The sequence below is a fragment of the Heterodontus francisci genome, chromosome 24, assembly GCF_036365525.1.
Source record: "Heterodontus francisci isolate sHetFra1 chromosome 24, sHetFra1.hap1, whole genome shotgun sequence".
NCBI lineage: Eukaryota > Metazoa > Chordata > Chondrichthyes > Heterodontiformes > Heterodontidae > Heterodontus > Heterodontus francisci.
In genome coordinates, this window is record NC_090394.1 from 69,296,741 (window position 1) to 69,314,772 (window position 18,032).

Below are 18,032 nucleotides of genomic sequence, written 5' to 3' on the forward strand. Positions count from 1 at the left end.
AAATCCATAAATATTTAACTTGATATCGTGAACTACCAATCAGAAGACTTCGGTTACCTCATCAATTGCTGATTCTTCTATCAATTTGGGTGCATCAGACGACAAAAGGCCGTGGGTTGCCATTACATAGATTTTGTAAGCTCCTCTCTCCTTCAACGTATCTGCAGCTGCTAAAAAGCTATCAACGTCATCAATTATGTCATCCTGTCAAAAATTCAGATAAAAATGGTCCATTAGCAAATCCTACTTCAATAAAAAAAATTCTTTAACCGCAGAAGGAATGGATTTGTTTATGGTGCACAACAATGACAATCGTGGCTCTGGTTGTGAGGGGGAAGCAATGCAACAAGTATATGTAAACCATCTCACTGTGGGTTTAAATTTATATTTCCAGGGCTACTAGAAATTTAAAGCTGCATTACAGCAGTATATCTAATGCAGATTCAGTTTGCTGTACAATAACAGACTATTCCAATACTAAAGTTGTCACTCCAAGCACTTTCATTTCTGGCATAACAGAAGCTACCTTAATCAAAGGTTTGCAATGTGGCAATGGACGATACTTATTCTAAAAGCAATCAAACCAGATGCATTACATCATGGGCACTAATGCAACGTTCTCTGACTTTCCAGCCACTCTCCATTAGCAGGGTGTGACCAACAGCAATGAATTTATTATACAATACAAAAGCTGTGGTGAAGTGTTTTTTCTAAGTCGAGTCAAAAATGAATTACTCGAGTCTCTTCTTACAGAAGCTTCTTAGCGGGAGGTTGATTCAGCACACTGTTGTTCCAACTCTAGGTTTAAACCTAGATTCAAATTCATCACAAACTGATTACATAAGACCAGCATCCACAATATCACTAGATTTCTGTACCTATAGACTCACTAGTATTTTCATTTCTACATGCCAAAACATGTTCTGCAAGAAAATGCACCGTCTTCTTTTAGATCCTGTCACGGCCTTTCAGACATTAGCACAGGGGTCTCCAGATCCCCACACAGAACAGTTTTAAAATAGCTGACACAAAAGCACCCTCCCTTTGTTGACTGGAAGAGTCTTTAGTGGAAATGTTTGGAACAACATTAACACATTCATTTTGCAGGAAGCTGTCTAAGGCACAAAACTGCTTGTCATTTGGTACTATCACTAAGAATGGCTGGTAAAGGAAATTGCAAAATGTCACTCTGGAGCGGTAGAGATGCTCGAGATTAAGTTTAATGTAAATGGCTGCAGCACAGTAAGAACTTCATTTGACAGGATTTATTGGTTGAAGATCCATACTATCTCTGCAGAAATGAATACTGAATAGTGAGTTCAAAGTTCATTTACAAAGCTGGCTTGTTATTTACACAGAAGCTAAATAGAGGGTCGGCAATCAATCTTCAAACATTAAATCAATTTGATAATAGACAACAATCTCTGGAATCTTGAGATTAGACTGTAATCTAATGAGTATTTTTTAATAAAAATCCCCAGGCTATCCTTCCCTTTCTCATTTCCCCACACATTCATGAGTGGTTACAAGTAGTACTGATCATTTCCTTACACAAATAAAGCCACTGAACTTGCAGAAAATTCAGATTTCAAGAATGGTCAGCATTAAAAACTAAACAATTTGGTCCCTTCCACTCTATCAGCGAACTCAAACAAATTCAAAGAGGAAGATACTGAATTAGCTTAGTGGGATGAATAGCCAATTATATTTTTATTACTTTGGCAATGCAGAACAACTTATTACTGTTGCCAACTTAGAATAATAAACGACACAAGGACCTCATTGGTTCACTGCCAGTTTATAGTTGCTTACCCACTGTTTTTTTTCAGGTTTGCACTTGCTGCTGTTCAATATTCAGTGTATTAACACCTAATCTGTACTAATGCTTTGTCTTTCAACACACCATTAACATATTGTTTGCCTTTGCTCCGTGACCTTTTGGTCAGCTATGTGGCCTGGTTCAATCTAGACCTCCTTTGTTATCTCTTGCCCCACCCCCACCTCACTTGCTTATAACCTGTGACTTTTCCAATAATTGTCAGTTCCGAGGAAGGGTCACTGACCCGAAACGTTAACTCTGCTTCTCTTTTCACAGATGCTGCCAGACCTGCTGAGTGGTTCCAGCATTTCTTGTTTTTATTTCAGATTTCCAGCATCTGCAGTATTTTGCTTTTATTATAGTTAAGTCTATATGTTGACAAAGCCAACTTGTTTATTTTACGAAGAAGTCTTTCAGCTTTAAAGTAAAAGGTGATAAAATCTGACTGAATAGCTAGCCCTTTTACAATTATAAGATTCTTTCCAGTATAGTTGTACATTCTACTAACTCGTCTATTGGTAACTGTACAATGGAGCCGACTGGATCTAAAGAATTAAAGGCATTGGCACATACTATATTGTGTTCGTACTTTCTAACCATATTTCAGAAGTCACCTTAATTTCAGTCACCAAGTCTGCTCCTGCAGCAGCTGCACAGTAATTGGCAGTGAGAGTTGTCTGGTGCTAATGGATTGCATAGGTCAATTGAAACAAACTTACTTTTATATGATGTAATATTATTTATTGTTTCCTTTCCCACTATTAAACTTGATCTATCATAACAATGCTGTGCAGGTCACAATTCTAAAGGTCAATAGTTAAAGACTGCTAGCTAGCATTGAATCAGAATTTGCAATGACTTGAGAGATGTTATTTTAGAAGATAGACTATGTTGTGCAGAAAATAGCAGTTAATCTTTGTGGAGAACTGATTTCAGAATATATTCTATGAAGTATCTAAACAAGCATATACCTTCACAGCAAGTGAGCGATCCAAATGTTTGTATGTTGAGATGCAAAGAGCTGCACTGTACTAATGTTAAAAAAGTAACTGGGCTGATAATGCTACTGCTCCATATATTCCACAAAATACATGCTCTCAGGTTATAATCAAGAAAATTCCAATATAAAAGAAACTATGTTTAACAGCTTTTCATTTGATATAATAGAAAAATTAGAAAAAATGGCAGAGCTTGTATTAAATGCTGCTTTTAAAATAGTGTAACAAATTACTGTTTTGTATTTTCAGAAAACTCGGAATACTTGAAAAGCAGAAATGTATTTCCTTACCAGTATTTTTAAAGTAAAGCATTTCCCACAGTTACGTCATACGCAATTTTAATGTTTTGCAAAGACTTTCAAGAGCCAACTCACCACAATAATAGCTATTCTTCCTCCTACATCTCCAACGACTGTGATTGGAGGTTTTTCCTTTGGAATCGCCACTGATGTGAGGAAAAATAAAGTCAAAATAATTATGCCTGGTGTTATCAGCACCCAAATCAATTCTAAAAGATGTCAATGCTTTGACCAGGTATTAAGAACTGGCTTGGAGTAATAACCTTTATCTATTTTTTTTAAATCTTTCTAAAAAAAAATGAATGATGTTATGATTATTATGTTATGATTATGTTATTATGATGTTATGATTACAAAGTTATGAGCGGCATGGACAGAGTGGATAGTCAGAAGCTTTTTCCCAGGGTGGAAGAGTCAGTTACTAGGGGACATAGGTTTAAGGTGCGAGGGACAAAGTTTAGAGGGGATGTGCGAGGCAAGTGTTTTTTACACAGAGGGTGGTGAGCACCTGGAACTTGCTGCCAGGGGAGGTGCTGGAAGCAGATACGATAGCGACGTTTAAGAGACATCTTGACAAATACATGAATAGGAAGGGAATAGAGGGATATGGGCCCCGGAAGTGCAGAAGGTGTTAGTTTAGGCAGGCATCAAGATCGGCGCAGGCTTGGAGGGCCGAATGGCCTGTTCCTGTGCTGTACTGTTCTTTGTTGGAGCTTTATTTCATTTACATTAGATACTGGCCCAAGTTCACCATGTATTAGCACTCAATTTGCTTAACAAAAATAACAAGGCGCCTGACACCATAGACTTACTCGGGATTTCCAGACTGGGATGTATGGCAGCTGCATTTTTCACTGTAGGTGGCGAATGTCGGCCATCTACTAAATCTGATTCTGCATCTTGCACTTCACCATGAATCACTGCGATTCCTAGACGTAACCGCTCAGCGAAAGACTGTGCTCTGAGACAGAACAAAAAAAGGCTGTCAAGGAACAGAACACCAACAGAAACTTTGGGCCGAATTCCAACATGGACTTCGGAACCCCAAAGCTGGGATGGAAAGTGGGTCCCGAACCTGCATGTTTTAAGCAGTGGGACCAGCTCAGTGAATTTCCCACAGGTGGCCTCCTAACTGACCACCTGTGGGCCCACTGTGGTGGGAGGACTCCTTATGCTGCTGGCTCAGAGGGAGAAGTGGTTGCTTCTGAGGTAGACAGGAGACCTTAGGCCTTCAGTTAAGTAAATATAAAATACAGGGGCTAAGGGGAGGAGGAGGAGAAACCCTCATGGTGAGATCTTTGGGCCAAAGGGGGCTGCCTTCGCTGCCCGTAGCCCCCTCTGTGGACCTTGGAGCCTCCAGCTCAGATGGCACCTGGGTTTCTGCAGAGAGGTTGCCTGAATTGAACTGGCAGCCTCCCCACGCAGCAGGGGTTGCTCTGCCATCAGCAAAATGCCGGCAGTTCCATAAAATAGATCTTAACAGGGCCTTTAAGTATACAAAATTCTTCAGCAGCAGGACTGCATTGGGGAGCTGTCCCAACACGGCTCCCTGCTACTTTTCCGGCCCCTCAGCGTGCCACCGGAGACCAGTAAAATTATGCCCTGTCTCTTGCTTGTAACATTGTACTGTTGAGGATTGTCTGCTTTTAATGCAATATATGTGGGAGGCAGTGGCGTGTGGTAACATCACTGGACTAATAATCCAGACCTCAGGCAAACGCGCTGGGGGCATGAGTTCGAATCCCACCCAGGCAGATGGTGAAATTTGAATTCAATTAATAAGTTTGGAATTAGCTATGCTAATGGTGACCATGAAACCATTGTCGATTGTTGTAAAAACCCACCTGGTTCACTAACGTCCTTTGGCAAAGGAAATTTGCCGTCCTGTGACTCCAGAACCACAGCAATGTGGCTGACTCTTAAATGCCCTCTGAAATGGTCTAGCAAGTCACTCAGTTCAAGGGCCATTAGGGATGGGCAATAAATGCTGGCCCATATCCCACAAAAAAAAAATCCAATTTAAAATTAAAGTGGGTTAGAAACATTTAAAGGACAAGGAAAATATTGTCCCCTTTGCTTTCAGTGGAAACTCAATGATTGTAACGTTTTACTATACATCACCATTCCTGGGTCAAAATGCTTGAGCACCACCCCCCCGCCCTCTAGGCGACCCCCAACAGCATTGTGGGTGTACCTGCACCGCCAGGACTCCAATAGTCCAAGATGGCAGCTCACCACCACCTTCTCAAGGGAAATCAGGGATGGGCAATAAATGCTGACCTTGCCAAGTGATGATACAACATCCTATGAATGGATTAAAAAAAAACACAAATCCCTAATCCTGGTACACATACCTTTTGGCAGACGCTGGTGACTTTGCAATAATCACTGCATTTCTGTAGTCAGGGATCTGCGCCGAGGGAAAGGGAGAGAGACACACATACAGAGTCAGCCATATATTCCTTAACAAACACTTACACACTGATGCTTGTCATCAGCATTATTTGATACTCAACTCATATCACATTATAATTATTGCTCAATATTTTAAAACCAACATAGATTATTACACAGAAGTACATGCTACAAATGTTAGATTTAGTTACTGGGTTTAATTTCCTTGGGAGTGCATTTAAAAAAAAAAATCAATACATCTGTTAATGCTGTGACAAAGCACAGCAGTGCCTTGCATTTCTATTGTGCCATGCGTGTCTGATAGTCAGTGGTGTTGGTACTGCTAAGTCAAAGTGTTCGAATCTATCATATTAAGCAAAAATAAATCCAATATAAATGTTGAAATCCAACAATCCTGTAATGTGCTCTTCATACCAAATATGACTTCATAACTACACAATATAGAAAAGCAATAGCCAATTTTGTAGTTAGATCACTTTCCCAAGCAGTTCTCTCTCATCCCCATTTCCACTACCTTGGTCGCTGAGTTGGAATGTCTGAAGAACAGTTTGGGTTAAATACTGATGTTAAAATAAACTCTGTTTAGATACTTGTATATATCGTATAACCCCCTCTATTTTCTAATTTTCTTTCGTCAGTGCTTAGAGACCAATACTAGTGGGTCTTGATGAAAAAAGTGCTGAGCAATAAATTATACTGAGCAATGCTACACAGTAACGCATTCAGTAATCAAGTAACTACTGCCCTCTATGTTGCTAAGCTACACTGAAATCTAATTTTAAAAACAGCACAGATCCTATATTAAACTATGGTATTAGCGTACCAATGTCATTCGATGCATTACAATATATTCAAAGTAGCACTCAATATTCAAACCACATACTGGTTTAAGTTCTATCAAAATACAGCGCTTAATACGTAAATTAAAAAAAAAATTAGGGACGCCTCCACATCTTTATTTGAGCGACTCAAATATTGAGGCAAGTAACTGTAGTTTAGTATATATTCGTAGACAGCTGGCAGTGCTTATTCCTCATCACTGAAAACAGTGCATTGTCAGTCAGTAACTCCATTAACCTCACCTCTTCCTGAATGTATTGCAACAGGAATGGGGACGCTCGCAGATTATCAACTGGAATATTGAAAAATCCCTGGATTTCTTTCTGATGCAAATCCATTGTAATCAAGTGAGTCAAGCCTGAAGAGAGTGTGGAAATAAATACAAAATCTCCAACAGCAACTCAAGTTCTTATGCACTTAGCGTCCTAGCAGCAATGATCAAACCACACAAGCAAAAATAAGTTACTAAGGCAGGATATTAACACGAGGTTTCTTTCACTTGCCTTAAAATCTGCATGTTTTAAATAATGTCCTTGTTTTCTGATATTTTTTCATTCACCACAAACTTTAAAGTGAGATCGCTCCTTTAAAATTTTACAGTTAAAATGCAACCTTCCCCACCTCAATCTTCATGTTCAAAATACTCTAACAAAAGCTAGAAACACCGAGAACAAGATACATCTGGGTTGGGGGGTAGGGGGGAGACGGGGGAGAAGCGAACCTCAAAAAAAAAATGCATATTTTTGCCCCATTTATTCTCTGCAAACTTTAAAATAAACCACATTGGTTCCAAAAATGCTCAAGAGAATATGAAGGTTTGAAGATTGCTCTACTTGGCCACTTGTATATGGGGTCTATGATGATTCAATGAGGTTACTAGAGCTTATGTGGAATAAGTTTCCACTTTACCTGTTTTTGTTGACCAGTCAGTTCACAATACATTACCTCAATGCATTGTCACTTAATGATGCAGTAACCTACTGAAGTTTTATTGCCCAGTAAACTAAATTACACTTATGCCAATAAGGTTATCATTCCAGAACTCCAAAAAAATGTGCACACTTTCTCAGAACCTTTCACACTTAAGAAACATTACATCAGTCATATAAGTATTAAAGTCTAAACATTCCCAAAGTACCTCAGCATCATGCCGAAAATTCGAACAATGACTAAATCCCCCAAAATTGCTAAGACGCAATAAACTACCAATTGTTCAATCGAGCTTATTTAAAAAAAATATTACGTCACCAGGTGGCTGAAAAATAAATCAGATAAACCGATTCACATGTAAATTGGGGAGAAACGACTTGGTCTGATTTTCAAAAAAAAAGTCAGTATTCAACATATGCAAGACTAATACAAAAGCAAAATACTGCAAAACTAACTTCAGCCAATTTCTTGCCTATTGTAACCTGACTACACACAGCAGACCTCCACTATACTCATTATTTCAGAAAGAGACTCTAAATACAATTAATTAGGAGCAGGTCGGTACAATTTGCATCTTAAGTGTTTTTTAGGGGCTTTGCTGGCAACTACATCACCAAAAATCTCACCTTAAATTTCCAGGTCTTTGGACACAATAGCATTATCAACAAAATAGACTGCTGCCAGTACTCACTGAGTAGCATCTTGGCACATCCAATGTTTGTTCAAGTGGGCAAACAAGGAGAAATTCTAAAAAGAGTAGGTTCCATACTTCATAGAATCATAAAATGTTATAGCACAGTAAAAGCCATTCAACTCATCAAATTTGCACTAGTGTTTTTCTCCACCAGTCACCTGGTGTAATCAAACTCTCTTGCTCATTTTCCATATCCTTTAATATACTTTTTCAAGAAAACAAAGTTAAGGACTTTCTTCAACAATGATTTGTGGCACCAAATTCTAATTACCCTCTGTGTAAACCTTCCCTGCAATGCTTTAAAATTTGAATTACGGCAAGTTTTAAAATATTAAACCCCTACTTTTTAATTTGTAAATTAACTAAGCAGAAAGCTTTTATGCATTAGGAAAGATGGCATCTATAAATGCATACTGCAATGACTTGTGACCACCATTACTCCCAGCTGACAGCTCACCCATTTGGGTGGAAGTGCCTTTAGAATTCCCCATGTAGGGAGCTACAAATTTGAACGAAAATATCACTCCCATTCTCAAATATCCATACCACAGGATGCAGGGAGGTGTGGCATGGATAGAGTTGCCCATTTACCCAAAAGGCATGCAGTTCACAAAGGAAAGCCTGACTGTAAAGTTTAGAATATGCAGACTCTCTCAATGCCCTGGCCGTTATATGCCGGGGTAAGTCTTATATTGGCTCTCTAAAACATACCTAATCGTATCAGCCTTGGCTTAGTGGGTATCTCTCTCACCCAAGCCACAGAATTGGATATTCAATAAAAGCAAAATACTGCGGATGCTGGAAATCTGAAACAAAAACAAGAAATGCTGGAATCACTCAGCAGGTCTGGCAGCATCTGTGGAAAGAGAAGCAGAGTTAACGTTTCGGGTCAGTGACCCTTCTTCGGGGTTCCGAAGAAGGGTCACTTACCCGAAACGTTAACTCTGCTTCTCTTTCCACAGATGCTGTCAGACCTGCTGAGTGATTCCAGCATTTCTTGAATTGGATATTCAAGTCCCACTCTAGAACTTGAACACATAATCTAGGTTTACACAAAAGTGCAGCATTAACAGAGTACTCATTGTTTGAGATAGCATCTTTCAGATGAGAATTTAAATTAAAGCCATCAATCCTCTTCGGTGAATGTAAGAGGTCCCATGGCATTAATCAGAACAGCAAAGTTCACCTGGTGGTCTGGGCAACATTTATCACTTGCTCACCACCAGAAACAGATTAACTGGTCATTCATCCCAGTGCTGTTTGTGCAGAGATTGCTGCGCAGAGATTGCTGTTACATTTGCCTACCGAACAGCGGCTACACTTCAGAAATAATTCATCAGCTGTAAAGTTTGGTATGTCGATAGTGGGAAAAGTGCTCCATAAATTCAAATTCTTTCTTTTCTAAATAAAAAAATAACTTCTCCAAAACACTTCGCATACAGCTCGCAAAAACTGAGTTGCAGAACAATCAGCCTGAGTAGAACTCACCAGCTTTGCACATCATGGATGCTAGAAGCTTGGAAACAATGGAACCTCGTTTCCTCATCTTACATTGCTTGCTGTATGGAAAGTACGGGATTACACCAATGATATTCTTGGCACATGAGGTCTTAGAGGCATAGATCATGATAAGGAGTTCCATAATGGTGGTATTGACATCCCTGTTGTATGAGGAAAAGTAAGTTTTAATTTAAAGAAAATCTGTTCACATATCAGGCAACGAAATTTCTTCTAAATTTGCTTTTAGTCCCCTTACCTTCCCCTCATTTTTCCTTTTTAAAAAAAGCCATCTTCAATCAAGAGCAATAGAAGGTCTATCTACAGGCTATCACAACACTCCTTGATCAACTTGAGCAACGCAAACGAGCCCTTCTATCAGAACTAAGTAACAACAGATTACATTTTATATCCACCCTTCCCTCCCCTCATTGCCCCCTCCCCAAGGAATCCCAACTATGCAAGTTACTTAAGACTAAGATTCAAACTCTGATCTGGTCAAATCCCAAAGATTCAGCACTGTAGCTACTAGGCCATTCACAATAACGTTATATTCTCCTGGTGACCACCATAAAACCTAAAATTAAAAACGCAGACATTCCTAACTTAAGCGCACTTAAATTAGTCTAATTTAAAAAATGTTTGTCAACTTCTGGCAATCCAGCTTTATGCAACAGCATTGCAGAGACATTAGTTGTTTTATGCAGTCAGGTAGCTTGAACCAGATCACTAAAAGAGAGACACTGACGCTTGCAGGTTTTCCGGTTAAATGAAAAGGCTAGTGAAACAAAGTAATACTTCTTAGAACGATCATGGATTTCAACTTACACCGGAACTGTGGTTGAGACTGGCTTCCTGAACAGAGTCAGAACAGATGCACTGGCATGGCCAAAACTCATGAAAAAATATCCATTAACAGACAAAATGATCACTGAAATGAAGATAAAGGCTTTATATACTGATTTTTCCTTGTGTTTCTGTTCTAACTTTGGTACTCTGATGCACCTAAAAAGAGCACCGATTTTTAAAATGCGTGTATGCTACCTGAAAACAGAAAAAGGTTACTTTAGTATTCATTCTTCTAGAAAATCAAAGAAACAGGAGTGTCATTCCTTCTTCAATCAGTTGTACACTGCAGTTACAAACCCAAACTTGAACTTGAAATAAAGACACCACAGTTTGGAGTTTTAGCTTACTTTCAAAATACAACTCACTCAAAACCCACATGCAAATTGTAAAAATTGATGTTTCCTGTTCAACCAATAAAATGCACAGCAGATCAAGTTACATTTTACCGAAGTACTTACTTTGAAACAGTCTGAATAATAAACACGTCCTTTCCTCTGACAGATTCCTGAATCTGTACTCTTGTTTCTATCAGAAAGAACAGAAAATCACCATCAAAAAATTAAGTAACTTCAAATGGAATTCAAACTAATTTCACACTGCTAATCCCTATTCTTCTGCAGCTCGATTTAAACAGCTACTTCAACACATAAACTGCAGTACAAAAATCATGGCCAGTACACAGCAACAAAAAAGGTGCAAAAAATGCTTTCTCCACAATTTAGGGGTAAAACCTTATTGCAGGTGAAAAGGTTTCCAACATCAATAAAGAGCAAGAAAGTATTGCCATTAGAAGGAAATGGAGCAAGACAGGGAAACCCTATGTTGGGTAAAATATTCCATGGTTATGTATTCTATATTTCCATCAGATAAAGACAGAAGGTGTTAGGAACTCAACCACTTTTATTGCACAAAATAAAAGGACAGAGGCAAGTTATTTGCCAGTGTCACAAAGTGACACAACCTTTTTTGCTACTTCCACTGGAATTTTCGCTCCTATGCAATAGCCCGGATTTTGCAGTGGTAACGACAGCGAAACTGTCAGCAGGTTCTAGAGTCTGCACATGCACAAAATAATGTGAAACTCCAGAAGCAAGGGCGGCACAGTGGCGCAGTGGTTAGCACCGCAGCCTCACAGCTCCAGGGACCCGGGTTCGATTCTGGGTACTGCCTGTGCGGAGTTTGCAAGTTCTCCCTGTGTCTGCGTGGGTTTCCTCCGGGTGCTCCGGTTTCCTCCCACATGCCAAAAGACTTGCAGGTTGATAGGTTAATTGGCCATTATAAATTGTCACTAGTATAGGTAGATGGTAGGGAAATATATAGAGACAGTTGGGGATGTGACAGGAATATGGGATTAGTGTAGGATTTGTATAAAATGGGTGGTTAATGGTCGGCACAGACTCGGTGGGCCGAAGGGCCTGTTTCAGTGCTGTATCTCTAAAACTAAAACTAAAAAAACTAAGCTGCTGTCAGTGATTCTGCACTTCTCCAGAGAGTGTGATGTTGAGGCACTCCTGACTGCAATTAAACTGACGGAACTTCCATTCTTACGCTATTAGTTGCACTGTAAAAACCCTTGTAAAAGTTACACCTTGTTGAAATGAGACATAACTAGGTTTTAAACAGTGTATTAATTCCACAATTTTTTTAAAAATTCAGTCACAGGATATGGGCATCAATGGCAAGGCTAGCATTTATTGCCATCCCTAATTTTTTTTTTTTTATTTCCAAAATATACTTTATTCATAAAAATTTGTAAAAATTACATTGCCAAACAGTTTCCAAACAGCACCAAAAAATACAAACATTGCAAGGGAGATCAGTTTCCTTCAATACTGTCATGAGTTTCTTCCCAACCCTTCCGTTTCTCAATTGTCATGTCAATTACAGTTTTACATTTACAGCAATTCAGAATATTAACGATACAGTTCGAGGGGTTTCCCATGGATCCAGCCCCTCAGTCTAGCTTGGTGGGGGAACCTTACACTGTGGTCTTTCCCCATTGAGCCTTTGCTGCGGCTGACCCAAGCTTTAGTGCGTCCCTCAGCACGTAGTCCTGGACCTTGGAATGTGCCAGTCTGCAACATTCGGTGGTGGACAACTCTTTGCGCTGGAAGACCAGCAAGTTTCGGGCAGACCAAAGGGCGTCTTTCACCGAATTGATAGTCCTCCAGCAGCAGTTGATGTTTGTCTCGGTGTGCGTCCCTGGGAACAGCCCGTAGAGCACAGACTCCTGTGTTACAGAGCTGCTTGGGATGAACCTTGACAAAAACCACTGCATCTCTTTCCACACCTGCTTTGCAAAGGCACATTCCAGGAGGAGGTGGGCGACCGTCTCTTCCCCACCACAGCCAACGCGGGGGCACTGTGCGGAGGGGGCGAGACTTCGGGTGTGCATGAAGGATCTGACGGGGAGGGCCCTTCTCACCACCAGCCAAGCTACGTCTTGGTGCTTGTTTGAAAGTTCTGGTGATGAGGCATTCCGCCAAATGACTTTGACGGTCTGCTCGGGGAACCATCCGACAGGATCCACCGTTTCCTTTTCCCGTAGGGCCTTGAGGACATTCCGTGCAGACCACTGCCTGATGGACCGGTAGTCAAAGGTGTTTTTCCGCAGAAACTGCTCCACGAAGGATAGGTGGTACGGCACGTCCCAACTGCACGGAGCGTTCCGCGGCAATGTGACCAGGCCCATCCTTCGCAACACCGGGGACAGATAGAACCTCAGCACGTAGTGACACTTGGAGTTTGCGTACTGGGGATCTACACATAGCTTGATGCAGCCGCACACGAAGGTGGTCATCAGGATGAGGGCCACGTTGGGTACATTTTTCCCGCCCATGTCCAGAGATTTGAACATCGTGTCCCTCCGGACCCGGTCCATTTTAGATCCCCAGACGAAGCGGAAAATGGCTCGGGTGACTGCCACGGCGCAGGAGTGGGGTATGGGCCAGACCTGCGCCACGTAGAGCAACAACGTGAGCGCCTCGCACCTGATGACCAGGTTCTTACCCACAATGGAGAGAGATCGCTGCCCCCACATGCCCAACTTTTGTCGTACCTTGGCTACTCGCTCCTCCCATGTTTTGGTGCACGCCCCGGCACTTCCGAACCATATCCCCAGCACCTTCAGGTAATCTGACCTGACGGTGAAGGGGACAAAGGATCGGTCAGCCCAGTTCCCAAAGAACATGGCCTCGCTCTTGCCGTGGTTAACTTTGGCTCCCGAGGCCAGTTCGAACTGGTCGCAGATGCTCATCAGTCTGCGCACGGACAGCGGATCCGAGCAGAAGACGGCGACGTCATCCATGTACAGGGAGGTTTTGACCTGAGTGCCTCCGCTGCCTGGGATTGTCACCCCTCTTATGCTCGCATCCTTCCTAATAGACTCAGCAAAGGGTTCAATACAGCAAACAAACAAGACCGGGGAAAGAGGACAGCCCTGTCTGACTCCAGATTTGATCGGGAAACTTTCAGATTCCCACCCGTTGATTGAGACTGCGCTACTGATGTTTGTGTAGAGCAGTTGGATCCAATTGCAGATTCCCTCCCCAAACCCCATTTTGGAAAGCACGTCCATCATGTAGGTGTGCGATATCCTGTCAAAAGCCTTCTCCTGGTCCAGGCTGATGAGGCAGGTGTCCACCCTCCTGTCCCGTACGTAGGCGATCGTAACCCTGAGTAGCGCGAGGCTATCAGAGATCTTCCTGCCGGGTACAGTACAGGTCTGATCGGGGTGAATCACCAGCTCCAGAGCAGACTTGACTCGACTGGCTATGACTTTGGACAGAATCTTGTAATCAACATTAAGCAGTGAGATGGGCCGCCAATTTCTGATTTCTACCCTCTCCCCCTTCTGCTTGTAAATGAGGGTGATGATGCCTTTTCTCATGGATTCTGACATGCTACCGGCCAGGAGCATACTCTCGTATACTTCCAGCAGGTCCGGGCCGACCCAGTCCCACAGGGCCGAGTACAACTCGACCGGCAAGCCGTCGCTCCCGGGAGTTTTACTCGCCTCGAAAGACTCGACGGCCTTTGTCAGCTCGTCCAGAGTTAGCGGCTTGTCCAGTCCCTCCCTCCTGCTGTCATCTAAGACCTCTGTGATAGATGACAGGAAGGACTGGGAGGCTCTGCTGTCTGTGGGCTTCGCGTCATACAGCCCAGCATAAAAGGATTTGCTGATCCTTAGTATGTCGGACTGCGAAGACGTTACCGAGCCATCTTCTTCCTTCAGGCTGCTGATAACAGAGCTCTCTCTGTGTACCTTTTGGAAGAAGTAACGCGAGCACGTCTCATCCTGCTCGATGGAGCGGACTCTGGACCGGAAGATGATCTTGGAGGCCTCCTTGGCAAAGAGCGAGGCCTGCTGGCTCTTCACCTCTTGGAGGTCCTCCTTGACCTCGACCCCCATTGACTGCAACCGGAGTAGATTTTGCATAATTTTCTGGAGTCGGGACAGTTCCCTCTGTCTCTCTCTCGCCTTCTGAACACCTTTGTGGATGAAGAACCTCTTGATGTTCTCCTTAATCGCTTCCCACCAGTGAACTGGAGACTCAAAGAGGGGTTTCACGGTCCTCCAACCATTGTAATCCCTTTTGAGTTCCTCAACGTTCTCTGGGGTCAGCAGTGTCGCATTGAGCTTCCACGTCCCTCTGCCAACCCGCTGGTCGTCCTGTAAGTGACAGTCGGCCAGTAAGAGGCAGTGGTCGGAGAAGAACACCGGCTTGACGTCGGTGGATCCGACCGTGACAGCACGGGACACAAACAGGAAGTCAATCCTGGAACGGGCAGACCCGTCCGATCTTGACCATGTGTATCTGCGCTGCGCTCCGTCTGCAGGTTTGCTGAAGACGTCGTGCAGTTTGGCATCCTTAACTGTTTCTATGAGGAATCTGGACGTAGCGTCCAGTTTGCTGTCGTCACTGCCGGATCGTCCAGCCGCATCGATGATGCAGTTGAAGTCACCGCCTAGGATGACCGGCCTGGACGTCGCCAGCAGCAGTGGGAGCTGCTGGAAGACGGTCAGCCGCTCGCTGCGTTGTACCGGGGCGTACACGTTGATCAACCGGAGCGGAGCGTTGTTGTACATCACGTCTGCTACGAGGAGGCGGCCGCCCACCACCTCCTTAACTTCGGAGATGGTGAAGTTACCTCCCCGCAGCAGAATACCCAGGCCGGAGGAACGGCAGTCATTACCCCCCGACCAGATCGATGGCCCGTGGGACCACCATCGCGACCACTGCCTGTAGGTGCTGAGGTGTGGTATTCCACACTCCTGCAGAAACAGGAGGTCAGCTTTGACCTTGGCAAGGTAATCCAAGGTTGAAACACATCGCGTAGTCGATTTAATGCTACGCACATTAATGGAAGCAATTCTTACACCCATTTTTTACTAAAAATTAGTTGTTGCTTCCCATACCATTTGTCCTCGCTAGTCCCAGTCCTTCCCCTTCGGGATGTTCCTGCATACCCATCGTATGCGCAAGCAGTTTCACGTTGGTTGGGCTCAGAAACCCCTCCTGATTTTTCATGCAGGGTTTGTGCCGCTCGGGTGACATCGGGGGGGTCTTGTAGGCAGAGAGGATTGGGTTGTCCTCAGCTGCTTCCATCTGTTCCTCCTCGAAAACATCACAGCTCCCGGTCTCCCGGAGCTCAGGTGCGCCAGACGTGTCTTTGCTCCCGGTGTCCCGGAGCTGAGATGCGTTGGCCTAATTGCCCCAGAGGTGGTGGTGGTGATGAGCCACCTTCTTGAATGGCTTGCTATGCCATTTCAGAGGGTAGTTCAGAGTCAACCACATTACTGTGTGTCTGGAGTCATATAGGCCAGACCGGGTAAGGATGCCACATTTTCTTCTCCAAGGGATATTAATAAATACGATGTTTTTTCCCCTCACAATAATCCAGTAGGTTCAGAATCATCATCTTCTTCTTCTTTGGCCTCCTCGTCTCGAGAGACAATGGGTAAGTGCCTAGAGTTCAGTGGTTTGTGAAGCAACGCCTGGAGTGGCTATAAAGGCCAATTCTAGAGTGACAGACTCTTCCACAGGCGCTGCAGATAAAATTGGTTGTTGGGGCTGTTACACAGTTGGCTCTCTCCTTGCACTTCTGTCTTTTTTCCTGCCAACTGCTAAGTCTCTTCGACTCGCCACTCTTCAGCCCCGCCTTTATGGCTGTCCGCCAGCTCTGGCGATCACTGACAACTGACTCCCACGACTTGTGGTCAATGTCACAGGACTTCATGTCGCGTTTGCAGACATCTTTAAAGCAGAGACATGGACGGCCGGTGGGTCTGATACCAGTGACGAGCTCACTGTATAATGCGTCCTTGGGGATCCTGCCATTTTCCACGCGGCTCACATGGCCAAGCCATCCCAAGCGCCGCTGGCTCAGTAGGGTGTATATGCTGGGGATGTTGGCCACCTCAAGGACTTCTGTGTTGGAGATAGTCCTGCCACCTGATGCCGCGAAGATGGAATGAGTTGAGACGTCGCTCTTGGCTGACTTACGTTGTCCAGGCCTCGCTGCCAGAGCAAGGTGCTGAGGACACAGGCTTGATACACTTGGACATTTGTGTTCCGTGTCAGTGCACCATTTTCCCACACCCTCTCGGCCAGTCTGGACATAGCAGAGGATGCCTTTCCCATGCGCTTGTTGATTTCTGCATCGAGAGACAGGTTACTGGTGATAGTTGAGCCTTGGTAGGTGAACTCTTGAACCACTTCCAGAACGTGGTCGCCGATATTGATGGATGGAGCATTTCTGACGTCCTGTCTTAGGATGTTCGTGTTCTTGAGGCTGACGGTTAGGCCACATTCGTTGCAGGCAGCCGCAATCCTGTCAACGAATGTCTGCAGACAGTCCTCTGTGTGGGATGTTAATGCAGCATCGTCAGCAAAGAGGAGTTCCCTGATGAGGACCTTCCGTACTTTGGTCTTCGCTCTAAGATGGGCAAGGTTGAACAACCTGCCATCTGATCTTGTGTGAAGGAAAGCAACGTAGAGGGGTATCTGTTGTTCATGGCATTTCTCCTATAGCTGCCGAAGGGAGAACAGCATGTCAATGGCGGATCTCTCTGCTCGAAAGCCGCACTGTGCCTCAGGGTAGACACGCTCAGCCAGCTTCTGGAGTCTGTTTAAAATGACTCGAGCGAAGACTTTCCCCACTATGCTGAGCAAGGAGATTCCACGGTAGTTGTTGAAGTCACCGCTGTCACCCTTGTTCATAAAGAGGGTGATGATATTGGCATCGCACATGTCCTGTGGTACTGCTCCCTCATCCCAGCACAGGCAAAGCAGTTCATGGAGTGCTGAGAGTATAGCAGGCTTGGCAGTCTTAATTATTTCAGGGGTAATGCCATCCTTTCCAGGGGCTTTTCCACTGGCTAGAGAATCAATGGCATCACTGAGTTCCGATTTTGTTGGCTGTTCGTCCAGCTCATCCATGACTGGCAGAGACTGGGCTGCATTGAGGGTGGTCTCATTGACAACATTTTCCCTGGAGTGCAGTTCTAGGTAGTGCTCCAACCAGCGGTCAATTTGCTTCCATTGGTCAGTGATCGTGTCCCCTGATTTAGACTTGAGGGGGGCGATCTTCTTGATGGTTGGCCCAAAAGCTCTCTTAATGCCATAATACATTCCTCTGATGTTTCTGGTGTCGGAGGCCAGCTGAATACGACTGCATAGGTGTTGCCA

General features: G+C 43.7%; 1 protein-coding gene across 9 annotated transcripts in view; it reads right to left on the reverse strand.

Moving 5' to 3' along the window:
• prpsap2 (phosphoribosyl pyrophosphate synthetase-associated protein 2) overlaps window positions 1-18,032 on the reverse strand; it is a 38,690-nt gene that overhangs the window by 7,850 nt on the left and 12,808 nt on the right. For 7 of the 9 annotated variants that reach the window (XR_010977416.1, XR_010977415.1, XM_068056514.1 and 4 more), the window contains 7 exons: window positions 10,800-10,866; window positions 9,484-9,656; window positions 6,614-6,729; window positions 5,471-5,526; window positions 3,929-4,077; window positions 3,192-3,262; window positions 58-204 (listed from right to left, as the gene is read on the reverse strand). Coding sequence is in view for 7 of the 9 variants with exons in the window: in XM_068056514.1 (XP_067912615.1) it covers window positions 58-204; window positions 3,192-3,262; window positions 3,929-4,077; window positions 5,471-5,526; window positions 6,614-6,729; window positions 9,484-9,656; window positions 10,800-10,866 (779 nt within the window). In the remaining 2 variants the exon portion in view is untranslated. Of the gene's footprint in view, window positions 1-57; window positions 205-3,191; window positions 3,263-3,928; window positions 4,078-5,470; window positions 5,527-6,613; window positions 6,730-9,483; window positions 9,657-9,751; window positions 9,901-10,320; window positions 10,487-10,799; window positions 10,867-18,032 lie in introns of those variants that run through there. The other 2 variants (XM_068056515.1, XM_068056517.1) reach the window with 2 other exon arrangements.